Source organism: Balaenoptera musculus, chromosome 12, assembly GCF_009873245.2.
Source record: "Balaenoptera musculus isolate JJ_BM4_2016_0621 chromosome 12, mBalMus1.pri.v3, whole genome shotgun sequence".
NCBI lineage: Eukaryota > Metazoa > Chordata > Mammalia > Artiodactyla > Balaenopteridae > Balaenoptera > Balaenoptera musculus.
Window position 1 is genome coordinate 9,114,246 of NC_045796.1, and position 24,831 is coordinate 9,139,076.

At 44.0% G+C, this 24,831-nt stretch overlaps 1 protein-coding gene across 2 annotated transcripts in view; it reads right to left on the reverse strand.

Annotated features, from left to right (window-relative positions):
* The window catches only part of SYTL3 (synaptotagmin like 3), an 82,231-nt gene that overhangs the window by 28,242 nt on the left and 29,158 nt on the right, over window positions 1–24,831 (reverse strand). For both annotated transcript variants that reach the window (XM_036872031.1, XM_036872030.1), the window contains exons 4-8: window positions 9,338–9,389; window positions 7,875–7,944; window positions 6,279–6,357; window positions 4,783–4,907; window positions 674–796 (exon numbers count right to left, since the gene is read on the reverse strand). In XM_036872031.1, coding sequence (XP_036727926.1) covers window positions 674–796; window positions 4,783–4,907; window positions 6,279–6,357; window positions 7,875–7,944; window positions 9,338–9,389 — 449 coding nt within the window. The remainder of the gene's footprint in view (window positions 1–673; window positions 797–4,782; window positions 4,908–6,278; window positions 6,358–7,874; window positions 7,945–9,337; window positions 9,390–24,831) is intronic.

Consider the following 24,831-nt stretch of genomic DNA (forward strand, 5'->3'; position numbering starts at 1 on the left):
TTCCTACAAAGCTACAGTAATCATGTCAGTGTGGCCTTGGCATAAGGACAAAGAGGTCAGTGGAGCACAAGAGAGAACCTAGGAAAAGATCCACACTTACATGGTCATTTGACTTTCAACAAAGACACCAAAGTCCATGGAAAAATGAGAGTCTTTTTTTTTTTTTTTTTTAAATGGTGCTGGAATAACTGTTTATTCATATGGGGAAAAATGAACCTCAATCTGTACCTTACACCATTCACAAAAAGGAATGAGCTGGAGCATGGACCACACATAAAAGCTAAACTTTTATAAAGCTTCTAGAAGAAAACATAGGAGAATATCTTCATGACTTATGGGTAGATAAGACAGAGAAGTAACCATGAAAGAAAAATATGACGAATCAGACTGCCTCAAAACTAAACACTTCTCATCCAAAGACACCACTACTTATTATTAATTGCTCTCTGTATGAATGAAAATGTTCACAATAAGATGTAAAAAAGAAAACCACCATCAGAGTACAGCAAGGCTTTTCCCAGCTCTCAGTCTAAGTAAAATATCACCTCTGCACTCTATATCACGCTCCAGTTTATCCCACAAGACAACACGGCACTCGTGTTGCCTAACAATCCAACTTGACGTCATGGCAACAACCACACGTCACGTGTCAAGGATATCAGACAAGACTCACGTGTCTCAAGCCTCCTGAGAATAAAGTGTTGGGCGCTGGACTGGATGAGATAAAAACAGGGCTAGGAGGGCACTTGGGACTCTCCTGATTAAGAGGTTTCAGAATATCTGGGGCGCTGACCTTCTGAAAAAGAAAACACAGAATTAGTATAGTACAGTCTGCATCCCAGTTTGAGTTTGTTCAAATGTGATGACTTCAGCGAGCATGGCCTGCGTGTCACTAATACGCAAACTTCCGGGTGCTGAGTAAAAGGCCACACCTCCGTTTGGATAAACGCATACACACACACGGGGCCCCAAGGCAGACGTCATCAAGCTTCGGGACATTCATGAACAGTGATGGGTGGGTTACTTATGGATTAGTACAAGTCTTAAAGAAACTGAAGTCCACATTTGACCTTAATAATGACGCAGGCATTTCATCACATGAAATATAGTATTCAGCCTGACAGCCTCTAATGTGCTCATAAAAAAAGGAAAAAAATCAAAATATGTCTCTAAATTTTATAAAAATATTTTTTTAATAGTCGGTACTTCTCCTATAACATGTACATCTTGTGCTTTCTAATATGGTAGCCACTAGGCACATGGGGCTATTTAAATTCCAATCAGTTAAAATCAAATAAAATAAATTCAGCTCCTTGGTTACACTAGACACATATCAAGTGCTCAGTAACCACACGCGGCAGTGGCAGGAAAGTTCTATCGGACAGCGTTAGTACAGAGCAGGGAGGGAAACCTCTTCCTGGTTGAAAAGACAAAGTTTCCAAATCGAGACTTTAGGTTTTGACACTGGGTTGGAAGTAGAACTTGGAAATATAAACAGCTGCACTATGGTCATAAGTTTCACGAATAAAAAGCTAAGACTATTACAGAACAAATGAAAGATGTGATTACCTCTAAATCATTGTTCATGCTCTCAATTTCCAGAACTCAACTCAATTCCATCAGACATTTGTTAAGCAACACTCTATTCAATGTGCTGCTGCTCTATGTCCTGGGAGTGGGAAGAGGAGGAGGAGGAAGGGAGGAAGGAGGAGAAGATGCTTGTCTGCTCTCCAAGGGCTCACTAGCTCATTAGAAATACACACCGTTAAAATGGAAGTACGAGCCAAGTCAACGGGAAAGAGTGGGAGACCTTATGCAGAAGAGGCACCTGGGATGGTCTTCAGTGGGAGTGTGACCTGAGTGGGTGTCAAGGGCTGGCTGGGGAAAGAGCCAAAGGTAAGGCATCCCGAGTGGAGGGGCTGTCGTGATGGTCAGGTATGGAGCATGTTCCTAGACCTGCTAGAGGCCAAAGCAACTGCAGAGACGCAAGAGGCCTGGCAGAGACCCGGACACGAGATCACACACGCACAGTGACGCGTGATGCCGTCCAGAGGACAGGTAGCTCGGGGACACTGAAGCGTGGGCACAGGGGAGGAGACACAGGGCTGGAGGAGCCGGAGATCCAAAGGGAGGATTTCAGAAATGAAGGTGTTAGAAAAGCTTTTTCATATAGTTCAAAAGCCCGTGTGTTACAACTACTGAAGCCCGCGCGCCTAGAGCCCATGCTCCGCAACAAGAGAAGCCACCGCGATGAGAAGCCCGCGCACCGCCACGAAGAGTAGCCCCCGCTCGCCGCAACTAGAGAAAGCCCGCGCACAGCAACGAAGACCCAACGCAGCCAAAAATAAATAAATAATTTATTTTAAAAGTATTTAAAAAAATAAAGCTGTACTCTTTATACTCCAACCCTATAATTATTTAGCATTTATAGATCATGCCATGATTACTGAGTACTTTATAAACATTTGGCTAAATTTCTCTTTAAAACAGCCATATCCTCAAGTGGGGAGAGAGAATGCCTACAAAACGTCACGAGCGTGTCCTGCCAGGATTGTGGCGGGCAAGTGGACACACACTGGACAGAGGGTCTACACAGTGGAGGCTCTCTAGCCACGGCCCCCCCCCCCCCCAGTTCCTCCTCACTTCTACCCTTGAGCACCACCAGCCCTTCAGAGAACCCTGCACTCGTCCGGCAGGCCCATCCCACTGCACTGCAGCCTGTGAGTGTCATGCCACAGATGCCACGTTACGTCAGCTCCAGAACGTCCGGAGCTATGCCTACAGATACTTGGGATGCCCCAGCATGTGGCACATGACGCCAGAAGTGGGAACCGTGCCAGTCTGCAAGCATTGCTGGCGTCTCTTGGCAGGCGTTACAGGAATGGTCCCTGGAGCAGGCCCCACCTGGCCCTGCCACCCTGACCACACTCCCTCTGGGTCATCTCTTGGCCCCGCAATCCTCATCTTTCATGGGACAGTAACAGCACAGACCTCACAGGCTTGTTTAAGGATTAAAAAAGTTAATTTGTCCTCCTATGTGGGGCACATAACGAAGAGGTTAAGAGTTTAGAATCGTACCAACCTGGGTTCTGTTCCTAGCTCCACCTTTTACAAGCTACTGCTATGAGACAAGGTGGGTAACCTCTCACTAAAACTCAGGTTCTAGATCTTTATCATGGGAGTAACAATATCTTTCTCAGGAATTTTAAGAATGAAATGTAATAAAGTAGGTAACAAACACTCCATCATGCCCAGAACACAGTGTCACCTAAATGCACACTGACCCTCTCCTCCATCCACTGATTCAGGGACAGCAGGTAGGGTGGTGGAGACGGCAGGAACCCACACGTGTTTTTGCACCTGAGGGTCTCAAAGACCTTCCGTACACACATGGCACACTCTCCAAGCCCTGCCCCTTACAGTGAGGTCCGAGGACTGCGGCAGCATTGCCTGTTCACTGGCGAGTGCCTTAGAAACACACCTGAGATCCCGCGTCTCATGCCCACCCCAGATCTACCGACTCGGAATCTGTATTTCAACAAGCTCCCCAAGTGACTCACATACGCATTAAAGTGGAGAATCGCTGCTCCAGAGTTCGGCCTCCAAACTAAGACTGCCCACCATTTCTGGTTATGTCACCAGGTCCATGTGACAATCTCCCTAAGCCTCAGTTTCTCTAAGTGTAAACAGGGTCACATGCACTACCACCTGGAGGGGTGGTGTGAGGGTAAAAAGAGAGTTCAGGTAAAGCTTTCAGCAAGAGCCTGGCACATAGTAACAAGTGCTGGCAATTTAGGTTCATATTCAGATAACTTAGGTAGCAGTTTAGCTGTTATGTTATCTCAGGGCATCTTTACAAGATCACTGTGCTGCTCTGGGCAGAACAGGTATTATCACCTTCATTCCCCGGGGAGGCGGGGGCAGGAGGCATTCGGAGGCTCAGGGAGTTTAAGTGATGTGATGTGGATGGAGGCTGGATTTAGCATCTTGAGAGTATGTGGAAGTCCCAGCAGGAGACTAAGGCTGTGCTCACCCCCTCGCCTACAGAACAGTCTGTCTGGGGACATCCTGAACAGAGCCCACTGCTGCAGAGAAGGGCACTTGTCCTGCCCAGCTAACCAAAGCTGCAAACAGTCAGGTGCTGGCGTCTGCCACAGCCAGGTCACCTCAGCTGGACCAGAACCCAGGTTTTCTGACCCTAAAGTCCGCTTGCCCTCACACTCCAGTGCATCTGCCTCTGGCTCGGTCAATCCTGGTGGAAAGAGAAATTCTTTCCCTAAAGGCCTTTATTAGGTGAGATCTCTTACAGTTTAGGTACCTGGAGAGTCTCCCTCAGGATCACACCTGAACATGCAGCGTTTATGGTTTCAATAGTTTCAATCAGAGATCGGGACAGATTTTAACCAGAGGTTGCTGGAAGCACGACACAGGACAGAATGAGAGTATCCACAGACCAGGAATAACTGGGCACATCGCAGGCCTGCAGGTGAGCCTTTGCCTTTGGTGTGGCCTTGAAGCCAGCAGGGAGCTTCGGGGGTCACGTGGAAACCCCGGGGGCTTGGAATGAGGTGGAAGCCTTTCCCTGTTCTGAACCACTTTCCAAATTCAATAAAATTGAATTTTAACCCTCATTTGGCCTGTACCCGCACCCCAGCCAATGGATGGGTTTATAAGTACGTTTTTCAGACCGCTTGGTGGTTAACTATGAAGTAAAAGGATGAAGAAATCTATGGAGAAAATGGGGAGAAGGGTGATCTTGGGGCGGCCGGCGGCCTGGGATACCCGGGTGGTGACGTTGACCGCGGTGTCGGACTGGCTCCTCCTCTCCGACCGGCCCTCACACTGCCTGGGACCCACAGCTGGGCGTTGCTTGTCAGAGGTCATGTCATTCTGCGACTTGGAGAGTTCTAGAAAATCAATACAAGGATGACACGTGGGAGTGCGCAGCTTTGCCAGGACCTGCGGGAACCCTCCCTCCAGGATTCCTGCACCCCGAGCTCTGGGGCCAGGAGGAGAGTCCCTGACACCGCGCTGGACCCGGGGCACCTGCACAGGACCGAGGGGCTGGATCCTGAACGTGGGTGACTGTGTGTCCCCACGTCTCTGCAGGCGGAGCCACCGTCAGGGCGGGGTTCAAGGGCGACCTCCCGACCCAGGTTACTCTGCATTCAGGGCATACGTCCCGAGTGTCCGGTTGCCCAAATGCAAAGAAGGCAGCCGAACGAACCAGCTGTTTTTTTTAGGGGTTCCTTACAAAGATTGTATAACTGGATACCACATCTTGAGGTGAAAGCAAAACTTGGGGTATCCTTATAACCATTTCGGAAAGCAAACCCTGAAAAGATGACTTAAAATTTTTTTTTGCAGTATAATAGTCTAGAATAAAGATGAGTGAAGGAAAGAGGAAGGACCCACACACGGTGAGAGCCTCTCAACGGTCAGTGCGTCCTTTAAAAAGAGCTTCCTTTTCCCATGAGATCCTTGTCTCCATCTTGAAACTACCTTTAGAGTAGCGCCGTCCAACAGGGAGATAACACAGCTCACATATGTCATTTTAAATAATCTAGTAACCTCACTTTAAAAACTAAAAAGAAACACGTAAAATTAATTTTAGTACTATATTTCATTTAATGCAAAATATCCAATGTATTGTGAAAATATATAATCGATATTAAAAGTATTAATGAAAAATGTCACTCTTTTTTCGACACTAAGTCTCCGGAATTCAATGTGTATTTCACTCCGGCCACATCTCAAGAGCCACGTGTGGTCAGAGGCTACCACATAGGACAGCGCAACTCCAGAGCACCCCCCTGTCTTCTGATCCACCATGAATTCTCACGCTTTGCTATTCATTACGTATCTCCTGCAGGCACTGAGCAGGGGTAAGGCTGTGGATCATCTCTTTTTCTCTAGAGGAGATCTTGCACGTGTCCCGCCAAAGCGCCCGGGTATTCATCTTTTCCCCCAGGATGTGTCAGAGCCTCTCCTCTCCGAGAGCAGTGCCAACCACGCTGTTCTCAAGTCTACTGTCTGGAATCTTGGGGGCATCCTTCTACACCAGGCAGCTAGAAAGGTCCCGACACACACCAGCCCCTCAGAGCCGTCGCTGGTGCAAATACAGGTGGAGGGGTGAAGGGCCCAGGGCTGTGGCTTTCCCCAGGAGCCAGAGACAGAGAGTGGCCCTTCCCCAGCCAAGGTCACCGGCCAGGCCTTGGCCAGTGGGAACGGCTGGCCTGGACGGTGGTAGAAGAACCCCTGGAGAAGCATCCACTTACTTTTCATGTGGGTGGTAACAGACAGAAACAAATTTTCCACAGACTTATTAAATCCTTTAAACTGACCAAGCTCCTGGAACTAAAACAGAGACAGAAGGAGAGAGAATGAGAGTTATGTCTGATGACCTGTGTTTGCCCTGGCAGCCCCCAGGCCGCCAAACCCCAAACCCTGGCATGTGTGGGCGAGGGTGGGTGTGCGTTCTCGGGTTGTGTGCGGACGTGCGTGTGTGTGTCTGGGGCAGAGGGCACTGTCCTCTATTTACTCAGCTTTCTCTCCTCTGAGTTCTGACACCTGCATTAAAGGCAGGGGCATCACCATGGGGTTGTTGACAAGATAGCAACTACCTCACAGAAATAACAGCTAACACTTCATGGGCTCAAAGACTGCACCAAGTAAATTCCTGCTTCTTTAGCCTCTTTCTCTTAGGACCCCACCCCAGCTCTGCACAGAAGGGACGCCAATACAGGCAGAATGCACGTGACACAAGGGCTGAAGGTGGTACCAGGGACAAGGTAAGCAGACTGGAGCCAAGGGTTAGTTCCACCTCCCAAAACAGAAGAGAGAAGAAAAAGGAAGAGAAACAACAGAAATGGGATCCCTCCCCTCTGCGAGTCTCATCCACCCATCCATTCATCCGTCCACCCACCCACCATCCATCCACCCACCCACCCATCCAACCCAGGAATATGTCTTGAGCACATCTGTGCTTGAGTAACTTCAGAGCACTTAAAATCTCTCTCTAGGAGAAAGTAGAGCAGAATTTTGAAGGTCACTCCGGTGTCTCAGTTTGAAATTGAAAAAAGAATGTATATATTTTCTCTCTCTCACCAGCAGACATGTATATCCTCCTTTGTACAGATATAGTTACTCCCCTTAATACACAGAGTAATAACAATGAAAATAATCAAGACCATGTGTTTCCATGGCACTTTACAATTTCCAAGTACCAGCAGAGACGTTATTTTGTTAATTTCTCACACCAGCCATTGGGAGGCGAACCAGATGAAAATTATTTCCACCTCCCAGGTGGGAGCCCAGGTAAGTGCCCCATGATCACACAGCTAACTTCCTTGGACGGAAACAGTCCTGGTCTCCTTTATGTTAGCGCCTACAAACCCTCAAAGACACACACGCACATTTCCACAGATACTCCCAGGCCTGCGAATCACACACCTGTGTGTCAACCTGTATTTCCTTTCCACCCCCAGAGACCCCTGACACACGGCAGCCCATCCAGAACCCCACGCTCAGGGGCACAGTTAGGGGAGAGAACCAACAAAATGACAAGAGTAAATAGATGGGGATGTGGGGTGCAGGCGAGGACATGGGGTACAGGCAGGAGATGCGTCCACTGACGGTGCGGGGGACGGGGGGATGGTGCCACGGCCCCCAGAGCGTGACGGAAGTGCAGACACCAGGCAGGGCCCAGCACCCCTCAGCCTCCGATCGGGACCCCCATTCTCTCCTTGCCTTATGACCCACTCCAGCCACAGCTGGATCCCTTTGCCATGAGGCTCAAGCTCGCACGTCCCCTCTCTTCCTCTGCTTCTCTCCCATTTCCCCTCCCCAGGAGGCACACAGAACAGGCACGTTACCCTGCCAGGGCTGCCGCTGCACCAGCTTTCACTGAGAGGGGGTGGAGTAGGAGGAACCACGGAAATTTTGCTGCCGAGGAAAAATACAAGGGTAAGAAAGGAGTTATGAGTCTTAAAATATTAGTCTTAGAAATACACAACATTTGTATTTAACCTATAATTCAAGTTCTCTGCCTTTTTTTTTTAAACACTGCCTCACTTTTCAGAAGAGGGGTCAGCAGCCTGCCTGGATCTGCTCTGCACAGGGCCTGATTCCCTGGGGGCTGGGTGTGGGAAATGGGCGTCATGTGGTCTAAGGTCTGGGCATTGCACTCCATCTGTGTGTTGCAGAATAGCTGGGGTGCTCGGGACCGGCTCCGTGGCCTGTCTGCTCTGGAATCTGGACTCCACACGGGTGTGCCGTGTGGCCCTGAGCGTCCTCTCAGTGAACACCACGCAGCAGAATGCCCCAAATGTCATGGATGTAAAAACTGACCACAAGAGCAATTAGAAGTTTGTGCTAAAAGAAGTGGGAGGGTGGGGGGATGGAGTAAAAAAAAATGAAAAAGTCCTGAGATTGGAAAATCTCACCATGAGCAAAAAAAAAAAAAGCTGCTGGTGGAGAGCTTTCAGTAATACTTTAATAAATTCAGCATAGTCAGGTGTGTGAATTACTGCTAGCTTCAGGATGGCTGGGTATTCAGTCAAGTTACTATCTCTCAGGCCAATATTCAAATCCACCAATGTTTATTCCACAGATGTCGCCAAGGTGTCAAGCACTGGGCAAGATGTTGGCGACATGAATGTTTGGTAAAAGCAAGTGCTTGGTTTAGAATCTCACTGGATGTACCATCAAGAACAATATTTAGTTTCCTTACAAGATTTCAGGGTTCAAGAAACAAAATGTTTTGTGAGCAAATCCTACGCTAGCTCCTTCTAGCTTTTCATAAGAATCTGGAAACATCTCTGAATCTTTCTCAGGCACTTTATCATCTTTTTTTTAAAAAAGTTACATTCCAGGGGCTTCCCTGGTGGCGCAGTGGTTGAGAATCTGCCTGCCGATGCAGGGGACACGGGTTCGAGCCCTGGTCTGGGAAGATCCCACATACCGCGGAGCAACAGGACGCGTGAGCCACAACTACTGAGCCTGCGCGTCTGGAGCCTGTGCTCCGCAACAAGAGAGGCCACGATAATGAGAGGCCCGCGCACTGCGATGAAGAGTGGCCCCCACTTGCCGCAACTAGAGAAAGCCCTCGCACAGAAACAAAGACCCAACACACCCATAAATAATAAATTTAAATAAATAAATAAATAAATAAAACAAGGCGAAATGTAGCTTTAAAAAAAAAAAAAAAAAAAAAAAAAAAAAGTTACATTCCAAAGCAGTGACATCTGAAAGTCAAGAGGTCTGTAAGTTCTTTCAGCACGTCCTTCGGCTCTAGCCCCTGAGGGCCCAGGACGGCCTGTCCTTTGACAACACTCACCTCAGCTTCTGATAAGATTGCAAGAGCTTTGCTCCAGCTGTCTCGTGCTTGCCTGGAAGAGATATCAATAAAGGGCATTTATTACTAAGAATATAACTTAGATGATGCAGATACAGGACGTAATAAATTAAAATTATTTTTCTAATATCACATCTGTGATTAAAAAGGAGGAGACCATTTTGGGGTGCCAGAGATGCTCTAAAATCAGACTGTAGTGATGTACAACTCCATACATTTACCAAAAACCATGAAATTGTACATTTAAATAGATGAATTTTGTGCTACATAAATTATATTCCACTAAAGCTGCTGTTACACACACACAGACACACGAGTAAGAGACCATACTTGCTGGAAATGACTGCTCTTATTGAAAGTTGATGCTGGATTAGATTTTTAAATTCTGGATAATTCGAAAACCAGTTCACGCTTCTAAGCTTCCATTTGTCCTTTGGAAACATTTCATAATGGAATGACCACATTCCTTTAAACATTCTTTGTTATGGAGATTGAATTAATCTTTTAAAAAATGTAATCTACTTATTTCTAGTTATAGAGGCTAATAATTTCCTAAATAAGACTCCATCTGATATAGTACTCTTTTTGTTTCAAGGCAAGGGGATTTTATGATGTATTAAGACCCCCAAAATAGAATTCTCCAAGTCCGCAGTTCTGCGAACACAATGTTTCCTGGCCCAACGCAAAGGGAGAGGTCAGCTCACTGCCATCCCGACCCCAGCTGGAGGCCAGAAGCGGATTCTGCTGCTCTGGGAAGTTCCCTAGAGGCTCCACGATGCCCAACACAGCCGAGAACCGCCAGACCTGCCATCCTAGGAGGTCAGTGGAGCTCCGGTCTTGTGTGTTCGGAAGGCTTTAATCCATCCCAAAGAAAGACAGGTATTCACGTCTTCTCCGTAAGACAGGAGGAAGGGCGGGGATAATTAAGACAATCAGGAATTACGGGGAGGCCTTTGGGAGGAGGGCATATGGCTCTGATATCAAGTCCAAAACCTTAAAGCCGGGGACAGCTAACCCCTCAGCTGACCTTGAGCTGACACCCACCCCGTCAGGGGTCCTAAATTAGGGGGCTCAGGGAGCACATCGGCCCTGAAATCCTATCTCAGATTTTGAGTCCACCTGCCCGTGTGCATTTTTCTGGGGTTCACAATGGCGGTCACCAAATTCTAACAGGAGTCTCTGAGCCATATCCCCGCCCCACCACAAAATAATTCTTTAAGAACAAAGAAGGCCTCACCCGAAGGCTGAGTGCTCAACTAGTAGAACCAGCTCATAATGGGTGAAATCCCGTATCTGTGGGACCCACAGGAAAGAAAAGAGCCAGACCAGAAGCAAAAAGAGAGCCAACCTAAGTGCACTGGAGTTGCGAAAGCAGAGAAAAACAAGGCAAAGAGAAAGGAAAGAGAGAGACGCCGTTCGTCCAGCCTCTCCCGGGCGAAAATGCAGACTCCGGGGGACAGGGCGCTCGCGAGCCGTGGGCTGTGTCACCGGTGCTGCCGGCCCCTCCCCACTGCCCCGCCACCTCAGCCCCTCGTCCTCTCGGCCCTGGACTGTTGCGGTCGCTTCCCAGAGGCACGGCCACCAGCTACAGCCCCTCCCTCCAAGGTGATGCTCTCTCCCCTCCGCTTTCAGCCCTCCAGTGGCTCCCTACTGCCTTAGCCCGAGGTCCCAGCCCCACTGGCATCCCTGGGCCTCCAGCCCTGGGCCCTTGAAGAGCTCCTTACTGCCCTCCTTACCCTGGGCGCTCTCCACTTACCCCGCCCCATCTCCCCGGGCTAACTGCCCTTCTACCTCAGGCCCGTACCTCCCTCCTAAACCTCAGCTTAGGCCCTGTCGCATTTCTAAATACCCCTCCTGAGCCCCGGGAGGCCCGGCCCACGCGCAGGTCTCTGCTGCCCCCTGCTGGCTGCACCGGGCCGCACCGCCCTCGGGGTCGACGCATCCCTTCCGCAAAGGCCAGATGGCAAACGTTCTAGGCTCTATGCCTTCTCTGTCCCACGCACTCAACGTTGCGCTTGGGACAGCAGCCACAGGCAATGTTAAAGAGTGGGTGTGTCTGTGTTCTGATAGTGGACATCGAAATTTGAATTTCCTGTGTTTTGTGTGTCACAAATATTATTCTTTTGACCATTAAAAAATGTAAAACTCGTTCTTAGCTCATGGGAAGTATGAAAACAGGCAGAAGGATCGGTTTGGGCCATGGGACCTAGTCTGCCCCACGTCCTTGCTGCTCCAGGTGTGCATGGCGGCCCTCGGCAGGGCACCGGCGGGGAGCCTGTGAGCAATGCAGAGTCCCAGGCCAACCCTAGCCCTGCAGGGTGGGCCTCTGCTCGCTGAAGGTTGAGGTGCGCCGCCCTGTGGCTCTGTCCCTGTTTATTGCCATTTTGCTTTTTTTTCTCTTCTGTTCCTCAGCCATTTCTTACCAGAGGCTTCCTTAAAAAGCACTAGATATTTACTTGTTAACATTTTTTTAAAAATGCATGTAACTACTATAAGGAAATGCTCATGGAAAGACGCCCCCCCGTCCCCCAAGGTCTCGGACAGGCGGGCTGGGACCCTGCTCTGGCCGCCTTGCTAGGCTTCACAGGGAGCAGCTGTGGGTCAGGGCCCCCAGGATCCTAGGCTTTGGGGCACATTCAGGGAGGCACAGTGGCATTTATTAGAAGCTAACTGTCCGCCAGGGGCTGTGCGGGGCACTCTGCATGCATTTGCTCTGTGGTTCGTCACTAGCTGTCATCCCAATTCTATAAGTGAAAACCGAGGCTCGCGGGTATTGTGCAACGGGTCCTGGGCTCAGCTCTCCCTGCTGCCACCCACCCCCCGGAGCACACACGAGGTCCTGTCCCCTGCTAGCAACTCACAGCCCAAGTGGCTACAAAAGAAACTTCGACCAGCATAAGAAAGCTGCTTAGGGTTGAGCTGTGTCCCCTGTGAAAAGATATGTTGAAGCCCTACCCACAGGCAACTGTGAATGTGACCTTATTTGGAGATAGAGTCTTTGCAGATCAAGTTCAGGGGAGGTCATTACGGCGGGTCCTGAGCCAAAAGGACTGGTGTCCTTGTAAAAAGGGAAAATTTGGACACAGAGGCAGACAGGCACAGAGGAAGGGTAAGGAGGAGATGGCGGTGTCACAACAGAGGCGGAGACTGGAGTAGTGTGTCCACAAGCCAAGGAACACCAAGGGTCGCTGGGAACCAACAGGAGCTGGAAGAGGCAGTGAGAGATTCTCCCCGAGAGCCCGCAGAGGAAGCATGGTCCCTCTGACAACTTGACTTTGGACTTCCAGCCTCCAGAACTGTGAGACAATACATCTCTGCTGTTCAAAGACACCCAGTTTGCACTTTGTTACAGCAGCCGGGGAAAACTACTACAGAGGTCCCGTGTGATTCGGTCCCTACCGACCTGTCGAGTGCTGCCTGCTGCCACCCCCGTCCCATTTGCAGGTCCAGCTGAAGCTGCACTTCCCAGATGCCCCACACCCACGAGACTGCACCTCTTCCACACCACTTGCTCTGTCCTTCTAATGGTTTATTCTCCAGATTCCGGGCCTGTCCTCACCAGGCTGGTCTCGTCATGGTTGCCATGCACACTTGCTCTGAAATTCCTCTGACTGCACTGTAATCATTGGCATATATGTCTGTCTCCCCCACTAGACGGTGAAAACTTTGAGGACACGGGCTTTGTCTTATGCATCTCAGTGTCCCCAGCACCCAGCAGAGGGCTTGCCATGCAGAGGTCGTTACAATAAATGACAACAATAGAAACCAACACTATTTTAACAATAAGCGTGACATCATTTAATAAGCCGTACCAAATATGTATGAAACAAGGTCATCATTTTTTCACCACTTGACCTAATTTCATCCATTTGTTCACATTAATTGCATGTAATACACACGGGCTCTTTACAGAGACAAGGATAAGGGGACACAACCTCTGCTCATAAGCAGGAGCTTATGATGCTGTAAGCATCCCCATGAACCACAGGACGGAGGAGAAACTTCTAGATCAAACGCCAACCTGCAACTGGCACAAGCACATCTGTGGCATCGTTATACATCTACGTACTACTGTATATACTGTATCTACTTCTGTATCTACTTCTCCATCTAAAAACAATAGTGATAAGGCAACATATTTCAGGTGTTCATAAAAAGTCCTCTAGAATGGATGCCCATCTCGCGCCAGGCTCCACTATGACACTGGCCGAGAACACCAGCTGCCTACCAGCCAGTGCCCTGGGCCTCAGGTCCTGCCACAGATGCCATGCCCTGTCACCCCGATACTTCTCTCTGGGGTGATATGGTTCCCAGGAAAGAGGGCACAGGGCAGACTCCCTGGAATGCCCCAGTGCAACTCTGTCAACCAGCCACATCACGTGGTCAGAGGTGACTGAGGGGCCTCACATCCTGAGCCGTGGGATCTGTGTAGCTTAGTCTTTTTCCAAGACATGATCGTTAACTTCCCCCCTACACTGTAAGGCCCCACAGAAGCCCTTCACTACGGAAAGTCACGGACACCCAGAGAGCCATGTGGGACAGTTGTGGAGCGAACAGACAGGGCCAACAAGCGGAAGGGTGGCCTGGCCCAGAGCCGCCTCTCTGCTGGGGCCCATGGAGTGGGAGAGAAGCATCCTTCGTAGGGAACCATACCGTGCAGTTCCAGGTGTGACCCAAAGCAAAGCGCAGGTAGGTCTACCCACACAGAGCCTCCCTGGGAACTATACAAATACACTCCTACATCAAGATACTTTGTCCACCCCTAAGAGTTGGTTGTAATATATGGATTTTGTTAGAACAACACATTTTGCTGCATCTTCCAGAAAAATCATCACAATAAACACACAAACCTAGGATGTCTATGATGTGAACAGTAGCCCCTCAGATGTGGCTCCCTTGTACAGTGCCCAACCTGCACAACTGTATGCGACAGTCCTGAGGGTTGGCCCACACTGGAGCTTAAGCACCCTCCAAATGCTAGAAAAAGGTGACTAAAACCAGAGGTTCGGTGTGTGTGTGTGTTGGCGTGGGGGCGGGTATTGGACAATTATAATCTGTTTCAGGACTTTTTTCTTTCATAGGAAAGAAAAGGTCTCTAGGACAATAAAGTTTTAAACCAGTCTTTGGCTCACTTACGCAAAGTGGAAAAATCTCTCAAAAAAATTGACCTAAAAAATCCCTCAGAATGTGAAGAATCTTGATGTCCTGTCATAAATGGTTTCAGAGCTGGATTCCAGAGCCTTTTTAGGTATACGTTAGCCCTTATAGAAGTTTCAGCTTAGATAGCACTGGGGCCAAGACATCATTCCAGGATGAAAGGAGATACAGTGCACAACTGTGAGTCAGCCACCAATGCCTTCCAGAAGAACTGAAATTAATAACAGATTTATAATCCTGTTGGCAGAAAGTGTATCTCATCCAGTGTCCTTCTGCCACTAGACATTACTCTTGGGCTTAGCTGCAAGAAAGAAAAATAGTTTTTCCCTTTAATTAAGCTCCCTGTATTCTATCAGCAGAAATTCTGGATGGCTTCTGTGTTAATAACAATCCTCAAGATCTGGGCAGTAACTCTTCCACAAAGAGACACTTAAGGTTGAAGGTAACTGCCCAGGCTTGGTGCGAACCTGGGGATAACTGGGTATAAACTTCTTTTCCACAGCCTTTAATCTTCTCTAAAAATTGAATGTGGGTTTTAAGAGTTCTCTATCCTAAAGATTCTAGATATTAATCCCTTATCAGATATGCGATTTCCAAATGTTTTCTCCCATTTCATGGGTTGACTTTTTCTCTGTTGATAATATCCTTTGATGCACAAAAGTTTTTCATTTTGATGAAGTCCACTTTATCTATTTCTTTCTTCTGTTGCCTGTGCCTTTGGTATCATATCTGAGACATCACTGTCCTCTCAGACTTCAGACAATACTACAAAGCTACAATAATCAAAACAGCATGATATTAGCACAAAAACAGACATATGGATCAATGGAACAGAACAGAGAGCCTGGAAATAAACCCACGCACCTACGGTCAATTAACCTTTGATAAAGGTGGCAAGAATATACAATGGAGAAAAGACAGTCTCTTCAGCAAGTTGTGTTGGGAAAGTTGGACAGCCACATGTGAATCAACGAAGTTAGAACACTCCCTCACACCATACACAAAAATAAACTCAAAATGGCTTAAAAAGACTTACATATAAGACATGACACAACAGAACTCCTAGAAGAGAACATAGGAAAATATTCTCTGACATAAGTCGTAGCAATGTTTTCTTAGGTCAGTCTCCTAAGGCAACAGAAATAAAAGCAAAAATAAGCAAATGGGACCTTGTCAAACTTGGTTTTTGCACAGCAAAGGAAGCCATAAACAAAAGACAACCCACAGACTGGGAGAAAATATTCGCAAACGATGAGACCGACAAGGGCTTAGTTTCCAAAATATGTCAACAGTTCATACAACAATATCAAAAAAAACAATCCAATGAAGAAATGGGCAAAAGACCTAAACAGACGTTTTTCCAAAGAAGATACACAAATGGCCAATAGGCACAAGAAAAAATGCTCAACATCACTAATTATTAGAGAAATATAAATCAAAACTACAATGAGGTATCACCTCACACTGGTCAGAATGGCCATCATCAAAAAGTCTACAGATAATAAATGCTGGAGAGGGTGTGGAGAAAAGGGAACCCTCTTGCACTGCTGGTGGGAATGTAAATTGATACAGCCACTATGGAGAACAGTATGGAGGTTCCTCAAAAAACTAAAAATAGAATTACCATAGGACCCAGCAATCCCACTACTGGGCATATATCCAGAGAAAACGCTAATTCAAAAAGATACATGCGGATATACTTAAAGTCATGAAGGAGAAAAACCTACAACCAAGGTTACTCTACCCAGCAAGGATCTCATTCAGATTTGATGGAGAAATTAAAACCTTTACAGACAAGCAAAAGCTGAGAGAGGTTCAGCACCACCAAACCAGCTTTACAACAAATGCTAAAGGAACTTCTCTAGGCAGGAAACACAAGAGAAGGAAAACACCTACAATAACAAACCCAAAATATTTAAGAAAATGGGAATAGGAACATACATATCGATAATTACCTTAAATGTAAATGGATTAAATGCTCCCACCAAAAGACACAGACTGGCTGAATGGATACAAAAACAAGACCCATATATATGCTGTCTACAAGAGACCCACTTCAGACCTAGAGACACTTACAGACTGAAAGTGAGGGGATGGAAAAAGATATTCCATGCAAATGGAAATCAAAAGAAAGCTGGAGTAGCAATTCTCATATCAGACAAAATAGACTTTAAAATAAAGACTATTACAAGACACAAAGAAGGACACTATATAATGATCAAGGGATCGATCCAAGAGGAAGATATAACAATTGTAAATATTTATGCACCCAACATAGGAGCACCTCAATACATAAGGCAAATACTAACAGCCATAAAAGGGGAAATTGACAGTAACACAATCATAGTAGGGGACTTTAACACCCCACTTTCACCAATGGACAGATCATCCAAAATGAAAATAAACAAAGAAACACAAGCTTTAAATGATACATTAAACAAGATGGACTTAATTGATATTTATAGGACATTCCACCCCAAAACAACAGAATACACATTTTTCTCAAGTGCTCATGGAACATTCTCCAGGATAGATCATATCTTGGGTCACAAATCAAGCCTTGGTAAATTTAAGAAAATTGAAATCGTATCAAGTATCTTTTCCGACCACAATGCTATGAGACTAGATATCAATTACAGGAAAAGATCTGTAAAAAATACAAACACATGGAGGCTACACAATACACTACTTAATAACGAAGTGATCACTGAAGAAATCAAAGGGGAAATCAAAAAATACCTAGAAACAAATGACAATGGAGACACAACGACCCAAAACCTATGGGATGCAGCAAAAGCAGTGCTAAGCAGGAATTTTATAGCAATACAAGCCTACATCAAGAAACAGGAAACATCTCGAATAAACAACCTAACTTTGCACCTAAAGCAATTAGAGAAAGAAGAGCAAAAAAAACCCCAAAGCTAGCAGAAGGAAAGAAATCATAAAGATCAGATCAGAAATAAATGAAAAAGAAATAAAGGAAACAATAGCAAAAATCAATGAAACTAAGAGCTGGTTCTTCGAGAAGATAACCAAAATTGATAAACCATTAGCCAGACTCATCAAGAGAAAAAGGGAGAGGAGAAGACTCAGATCAATAGAATTAGAAATGAAAAAGGAGAAGTAACCACTGACACTGCAGAAATACAAACGATCATGAGAGATTACTACAAGCAACTCTATGCCAATAAAATGGACAACCTGGAAGAAATGGACAGATTCTTAGAAATGCACAACCTACCGAGACTGAACCAGGAAGAAATAGAAAATATGAACAGACCAATCACAAGCACTGAAATTGAAACTGTGATTAAAAATCTTCCAACAAACAAAAGCCCAGGACCAGACGGCTTCACAGGCGAATTCTATCAAACATTTAGAGAAGAGCTAACACCTATCCTTCTCAAACTCTTCCAAAATATTGCAGCGGGAGGAACACTCTCCAACTCATTCTACAAGGCCACCATCACCCTGATACCAAAACCAGACAAAGATGTCACAAAGAAAGAAAACTACAGGCCAATATCACTGATGAACATAGATGCAAAAATCCTCAACAAAATACTAGCAAACAGAATCCAACAGCACATTAAAAGGATCATACACCATGATCAAGTGGGGTTTATCCCAGGAATGCAAGGATTCTTCAATATACGCAAATCAATCAACGTGATACATCATATTAACAAATTGAAGGAGAAAAACCATATGATCATCTCAATAGATGCAGAGAAAGCTTTCGACAAAATTCAACACCCATTATGATAAAGCCCTGCAGAAAGTAGGCATAGAGGGAACTTTCCTCAACATAATAAAGGCCATATATGACAAACCCACAGCCAACATTGTCCTCAATGGTGAAAAACTGAAAACATTTCCACTAAGATCAGGAACAAGACAAGGTTGCCCACTCTCACCACTATTATTCAACATAGTTTTGGAAGTTCTAGCCACAGCAATCAGAGAAGAAAAAGAAATAAAAGGAATCCAAATCGGAAAAGAAGAAGTAAAGCTGTCACTGTTTGCAGATGACATGATACTATACATAGAGAATCCTAAACTGCTACCAGAAAACTACTAGAGCTAATCAATGAATTTGGTAAGTAGCAGGATACAAAATTAATGCACAGAAATCTCTTGCATTTCTATACACTAATGATGAAAAATCTGAAAGTGAAATTAAGAAAACACTCCCGTTTACCATTGCAACAAAAGAATAAAATATCTAGGAATAAACCTACCTAAGGAGACAAAAGACCTGTATGCAGAAAATTATAGGACACTGACGAAAGAAATTAAAGATGATACAAATAGATGGAGAGATATACCATGTTCTGGATTGGAAGAATCAACATTGTGAAAATGACTATACTACCCAAAGCAATCTACAGATTCAATGCAATCCCTATCAAACTACCACAGGCATTTTTCACAGAACTAGAACAAAAAATTTCACAATTTGTATGAGACACAAAAGACCCCGAATAGCCAAAGCAATCTTGAGAATGAAAAATGGAGCTGGAGGAATCAGGCTCCCTGACTTCAGACTATATTACAAAGCTACGGTAATCAAGACAGTTTGGTACTGGCACAAAAACAGAAATATAGATCAATGGAACAGGATAGAAAGCCCAGAGATAAACCCACGCCATATGGTCACCTTATCTTTGATAAAGGAGGCAAGCATATACAGTGGAGAAAAGACAGTCTCTTCAATAAGTGTGCTGGGAAAACAGGACAGCTACATGTAATTAGAACACTCCCTAACACCATACACAAAAATAAACTCAAAATGGATTAAAGACCTAAGTGTAAAGCCAGACACTATCAAACTCTTAGAGGAAAACATAGGCAGAACACTCTATGACATTAATCACAGCAAGATCCTTTTTGATCCACCTCCTAGAAATGGAATAAAAACACAAATAAACAAATGGGACCTAATGAAACTTAAAGCTTTTGCACAGCAAAGGAACCATAACAAGACCAGAAGACAACCTCAGAATGGGAGAAAATATTTGCAAATGAGGCAACTGACAAAGGATTAATCTCCAAGATTTACAAGCAGCTCATGCAGCTCAATAACAAAAAAACAAACAACCCAATCCAAAAATGGGCAGAAGACCTAAACAGATATTTCTCCAAAGAAGATATACAGATGGCCAACAGACACATGAAAGAATGCTCAACATCATTAATCATTAGAGAAATGCAAATCAAAACTACAATGAGGTATCATCTCACACCGGTCAGAATGGCCATCATCAAAAAATCTAGAAACAATAAATGCTGGAGAGGGTGTGGAGAAAAGGGAACACTCTTGCACTGTTGTTGGGAATGTAAATTGATACAGCCACTATGGAGAACAGTATAGAGGTTCCTTAAAAAACTAAAAATAGAACTACCATACGACCCAGCAATCCCACTACTGGGCATATACCCTGAGAAAACCATAATTCAAAAAGAGTCATGTACCAAAATGTTCATTGCAGCTCTATTTACAATAGCCTGGACATGGAAGCAACCTAAGTGTCCATCATCGGATGAATGGATAAAGAAGATGTGGCACATATATACAATGGAATATTACTCAGCCATAAAAAGAAATGAAATGGAGGTATTTGTAATGAGGTGGATGGAGTTAGAGTCTGTCATACAGAGTGAAGTAAGTCAGAAAGAGAAAAACAAATACAGTATGCTAACACATATATATGGATCTAAGGGAAAAAAAAAAAGGTCATGAAGAACCTAGTGGCAAGATGGGAATAAAGACACAGACCTACTAAGAATGGACTGAGGATATGGGGAGGGGGAGAGTTGAGATGTGACAGGGTGAGAGAGTGGCCATGGACATATATACACTACCAAATGTAAAATAGATAGCTAGTGGGAAGCAGCCACATAGCACAGGGAGATCAGCTCGGTGCTTTGTGACCGCCTGGGGGGGTGGGATGGGGAGGATGGGAGGGAGGGGGATGCGGGAGGGAGGGGGATGCGGGAGGGAGGAGATATGGGGATATATGTATATGTATAGATGATTCACTCTGTTATAAAGCAGAAACTAACCATTGTGAAGCAATTATACTTCAATAAAGATGTTAAAAAAAAAAAACAAAACAAAAAGATACATGCATCCCAATGTTCATAGCAGCACTATTCACAATAGCCAAGACATGGAAACAACTTAAGTGTCCACTGACAGATGAACAGATAAAGGAGATGCAGTACTGTAATACATGGAGTATTACTCAGCCATTAAAAAGAATGAAATAATGCCATTTGCAGCAATGTGGATGGACCTAGAGATTGTCATACTAAGTGAAGTAAGTCAGAAAGAGAAAATGAATAACATGTTATCACTTATACGTGGAATCTTTTTTCTCAATTACAAATGACCTCATTTTCAAAACAGAAACAGATTCACAGACATAGAAAACAAACTTATGGTTACCAAAGGGGAAAGGGGGGTAGGGAGGGATAAACTAGGAGTTTGGGATTAACAGATACACACTACTATATATAAAATAGATAAACAACAAGGACCTACTGTACAGCACAGGGAAGTATATTCAATATCTTATGATAACCTATAATGGAAAAGAATTTGAAAAGAATTATATATACGTATATATATGAAACTGAATATATACATGAAACTGAATCACTTTGTCATACACCTGAAACTAACACAACATTGTAAATCAACTATACTTCAATTAAGAAAAAAGAAAATCATTGTCAAAGCCAATGTCTTCTTTCCCCCTGTTTTAAGAGTTTTATAGTTTTAGGTCTTATTTTTAGGCCTTTGATCCTTTGAGTTAACTTTTGTTTACGGTGTTAGGTAAGAGTCTAACTTCATTCTTTTACACATACACATCTGGTTTTCCCAGCATCCTTTATTGAAAAGGCTGTCCTTTCCCCATTGAATGATATTGGCACCCTTGTCAAAAATCACTTGACTATACAACACAGGGAATATAGCCAACATTTTATAATAACTATAAATGGAGTATAACCTTTGAAAATTGTGAATCACTATGTTGTACACCTGTAACTTATATAATATTGTACATCAACTATACTTCGATTAAAAAAAGGAGTCACTTAATTGTATGTGCAAGAGTTTTGTTCTGGGATCTCTAGTCTATTCCATTGGTCTACATGTCTGTCCTTATGCCAGGGCCTCACTCTTTGGATTACTGTGGCTTTGTAGTATGTTTTGAAATCAGGAAGTATGAGTCTTCCAGCTTTCTTCTTCTTTTTCAAGAAACAAACAGAACAACCCAATTCAAATATGGGCAAAGACTTGAATATACATTTCTCCAAAGAAGACATAGAAATGGCCCAATAAGCAGATGAAAAGATATTAAACATCACTAATCATTAGGGAAATGTAAATCAAAACCACAATGATATAGCCACTACAGAAAAACAGTATGGAGATTCCTCAGTTTATTTCTTTAAAAATAGAACTACTATATGATCCAGCAATCCCACTTCTGGGTACATATCCAAAGGAGATGAAATTACTATTTCAAGGAGACATCTGCAGTCCCATGTTCATTGCAGCATTATTCACAATAGCCAAGACATGGAAACAGTCTAAGTAACCATCAACAGATGAATGAATAAAGAAAATGTGGCACATACACACACACACACACACACACACACACACACACACAGAATGAAATATTATTCAGCCATAAAAAAGGAAATCCTGATATTTGCAACAACATGGAAAGATCTTGATAGCACTAAGCTAAGTGAAATAAGTCAGAGAAAGACAAATATCACATGGTCAATTATATGTGGAATGTAAAACCACTGAACTTGTAGAAACGGAGGAGAATGGTGGTTGCCAAGAGCTGAGGGCTTGGGGAAATGGGGAGATGCTGGTCAAAGGCTACCAACTTTCACTTATAAGATGAGTAAGTTCTGGGGATCTAATGTATAGTGACCATGGTGATTATAGTTAACAATACTACATGTACACTTGAAAGGTGCTTTGAGTAGAGCATTAATGTTCTCACCATGATAACAACAAAATGGTACTTATGTGAAGTGAAGGATGTGTTAACAAACTTTATGGTGGTAAACATCTGAGATATATACACACACACACACACACACACACACACACACACATATATATATATATATATATATATAGTGAAATCATCAAGAAAAAAAAAGAATCCATACACAGAACTGAATGTCAGGCTTGTAGATACCCAATAAAGGCAGACTGAATGACTAAAACAACCACCACAATTAGATATCACCTCATACCCATTACAATGGCTCTTAAACAACAACAACAACAAAAAAGAGAAAACAAGTGTTAGCATAGATATAGAGAAATTGGAACCCTTGTGAATTCCTAGTAGAAACATAAAATGGGGCAGCCATTAGGGAAAAACAAAATGGCAGTTCCTCAAAAAATTAAACATAGAATTACCATTTGATCCAGCAATTCCAATTCTGGGTAAAAACACAAAAGAAGTGAAAGCAGGGACTTGAACAGATATTTCAATGTTCACAGAAGCATTATTCATAATAGCCAAAAGGTAGAAGCAACCCAAGTGTCCATTGATACATGAATGGATAAACAAAATGTGGGATATACATACAATGAAATATCATTCAGTCCTGCAAAGGAATAAAATTCTGATATATGCTACAACATGGATAAAACTTGAAGACATGCTAAGTGAAATAAGGACAAATATATTATGATTCCACTTATATGAGCTACTTAGAGTAATCAAAATCATAGAGACCGAAAGTAGAAGGGTGGTTGTCAGAGGCTGCAAGAGGGTGGTGGAAGGGACGGAGGAGTTGTTTAGTGGGTACAGAGTTGCAGTTTTGCAAGATGAAAACGTTCTAGAGACAGATGGTGGTAGTGGTTAAAGAACAATGAAAAGTTACAAATGCTACTGAACTGTACACTTAGAAACAGTTAAAATCGTAAATTTTACATTATGCATATTTTACAACAATAAAAAAATGAATCTGGAGTTCTTCAATTTAAAATGATTTCTGGGATAGCCTCATCCACCAGAGGGAAGACAGCAGAAGCAAGAAGAACTACAATCCTGCAGCCTGTGGAACAAAAACCACATTCACAGAAAGACAGACAAGATGAAAAGGCAGAGGGCTATGTACCAGATGAAGGAACAAGATAAAACCCCAGAAAAACAACTAAATGAAGTGGAGATAGGCAACCTTCCAGAAGAAGAATTCAGAATAATGATAGAGAAGATGATCCAGGACCTCGGAAAAAGAATGGAGGCAAAGATCTAGAAGATGCAAGAAATGTTTTACAAAGACCTAGAAGAATTAAAGAGCAAACAAACAGAGGTGAACAATACAATAACTGAAATGAAAAATACACTAGAAGGAATCAATAGCAGAATGACTGAGGCAGAATGGATAAGTGACCTTGAAGACAGAATGGTGAAATTCACTGCTGCAGAACAGAAGAAAAAAGAATGAAAAGAAATGAAGACAGCCTAAGAGACCTCTGTGACAACATTAAATGCAACAACATTCGCATTATAGGGGTCCCAGAAGGAGAAAAAAGAGAGGAAAGGACCAGAGAAAATATTGAAGAGATTATAGTCAAAAACTTCCCTAACATGGGAAGGAAATAGCCACCCAGTCCAGGAAGCGCAGAGAGTCCCATACAGGATAAACCCAAGGAGAAACACACCAAGGACACATAGTAATCAAATTGGCAAAATTAAAGACAAAGAAAAATTATTGAAAGCAGCAAGGGAAAATGACAAATAACATATAAGGGAACTCCCATAAGGTTAACAGCTGATTTCTCAGCAGAATTCTACAAGCCAGAAGGTAGTGGCATGATATACTTAAGTGATGAAAGGGAAGAATCTACAACCAAGATTACTCTACCCGGCAAGGATCTCATTCAGATTCGATGGAGAAATCAAAAGCTTTACAGACAAGCAAAAGCTAAGAGAAGTCAGCACCACCAAACCAGCTCTACAACAAATGCTAAAGGAACTTCTCTAAGTGGGAAACACAAGAGAAGAAAAGGACCTACAAAACAAACCCAAAACAATAAGAAAATGGTCACAGGAACATACTTATCGATAATTACCTTAAACGTGAATGGATTAAATTTTCCAACCAAAAGACACAGGCTTGCTGAATTGATACAAAAACAAGACCCATATATATGCTGTCTACAAGAGACCCAATTCAGACCTAGGGAAAGCTGGAGTAGCAATACTCATATCAGATAAGATAGACTTTAAAATAAAGAATGTTATAAGAGACAAGGAAGGACACTA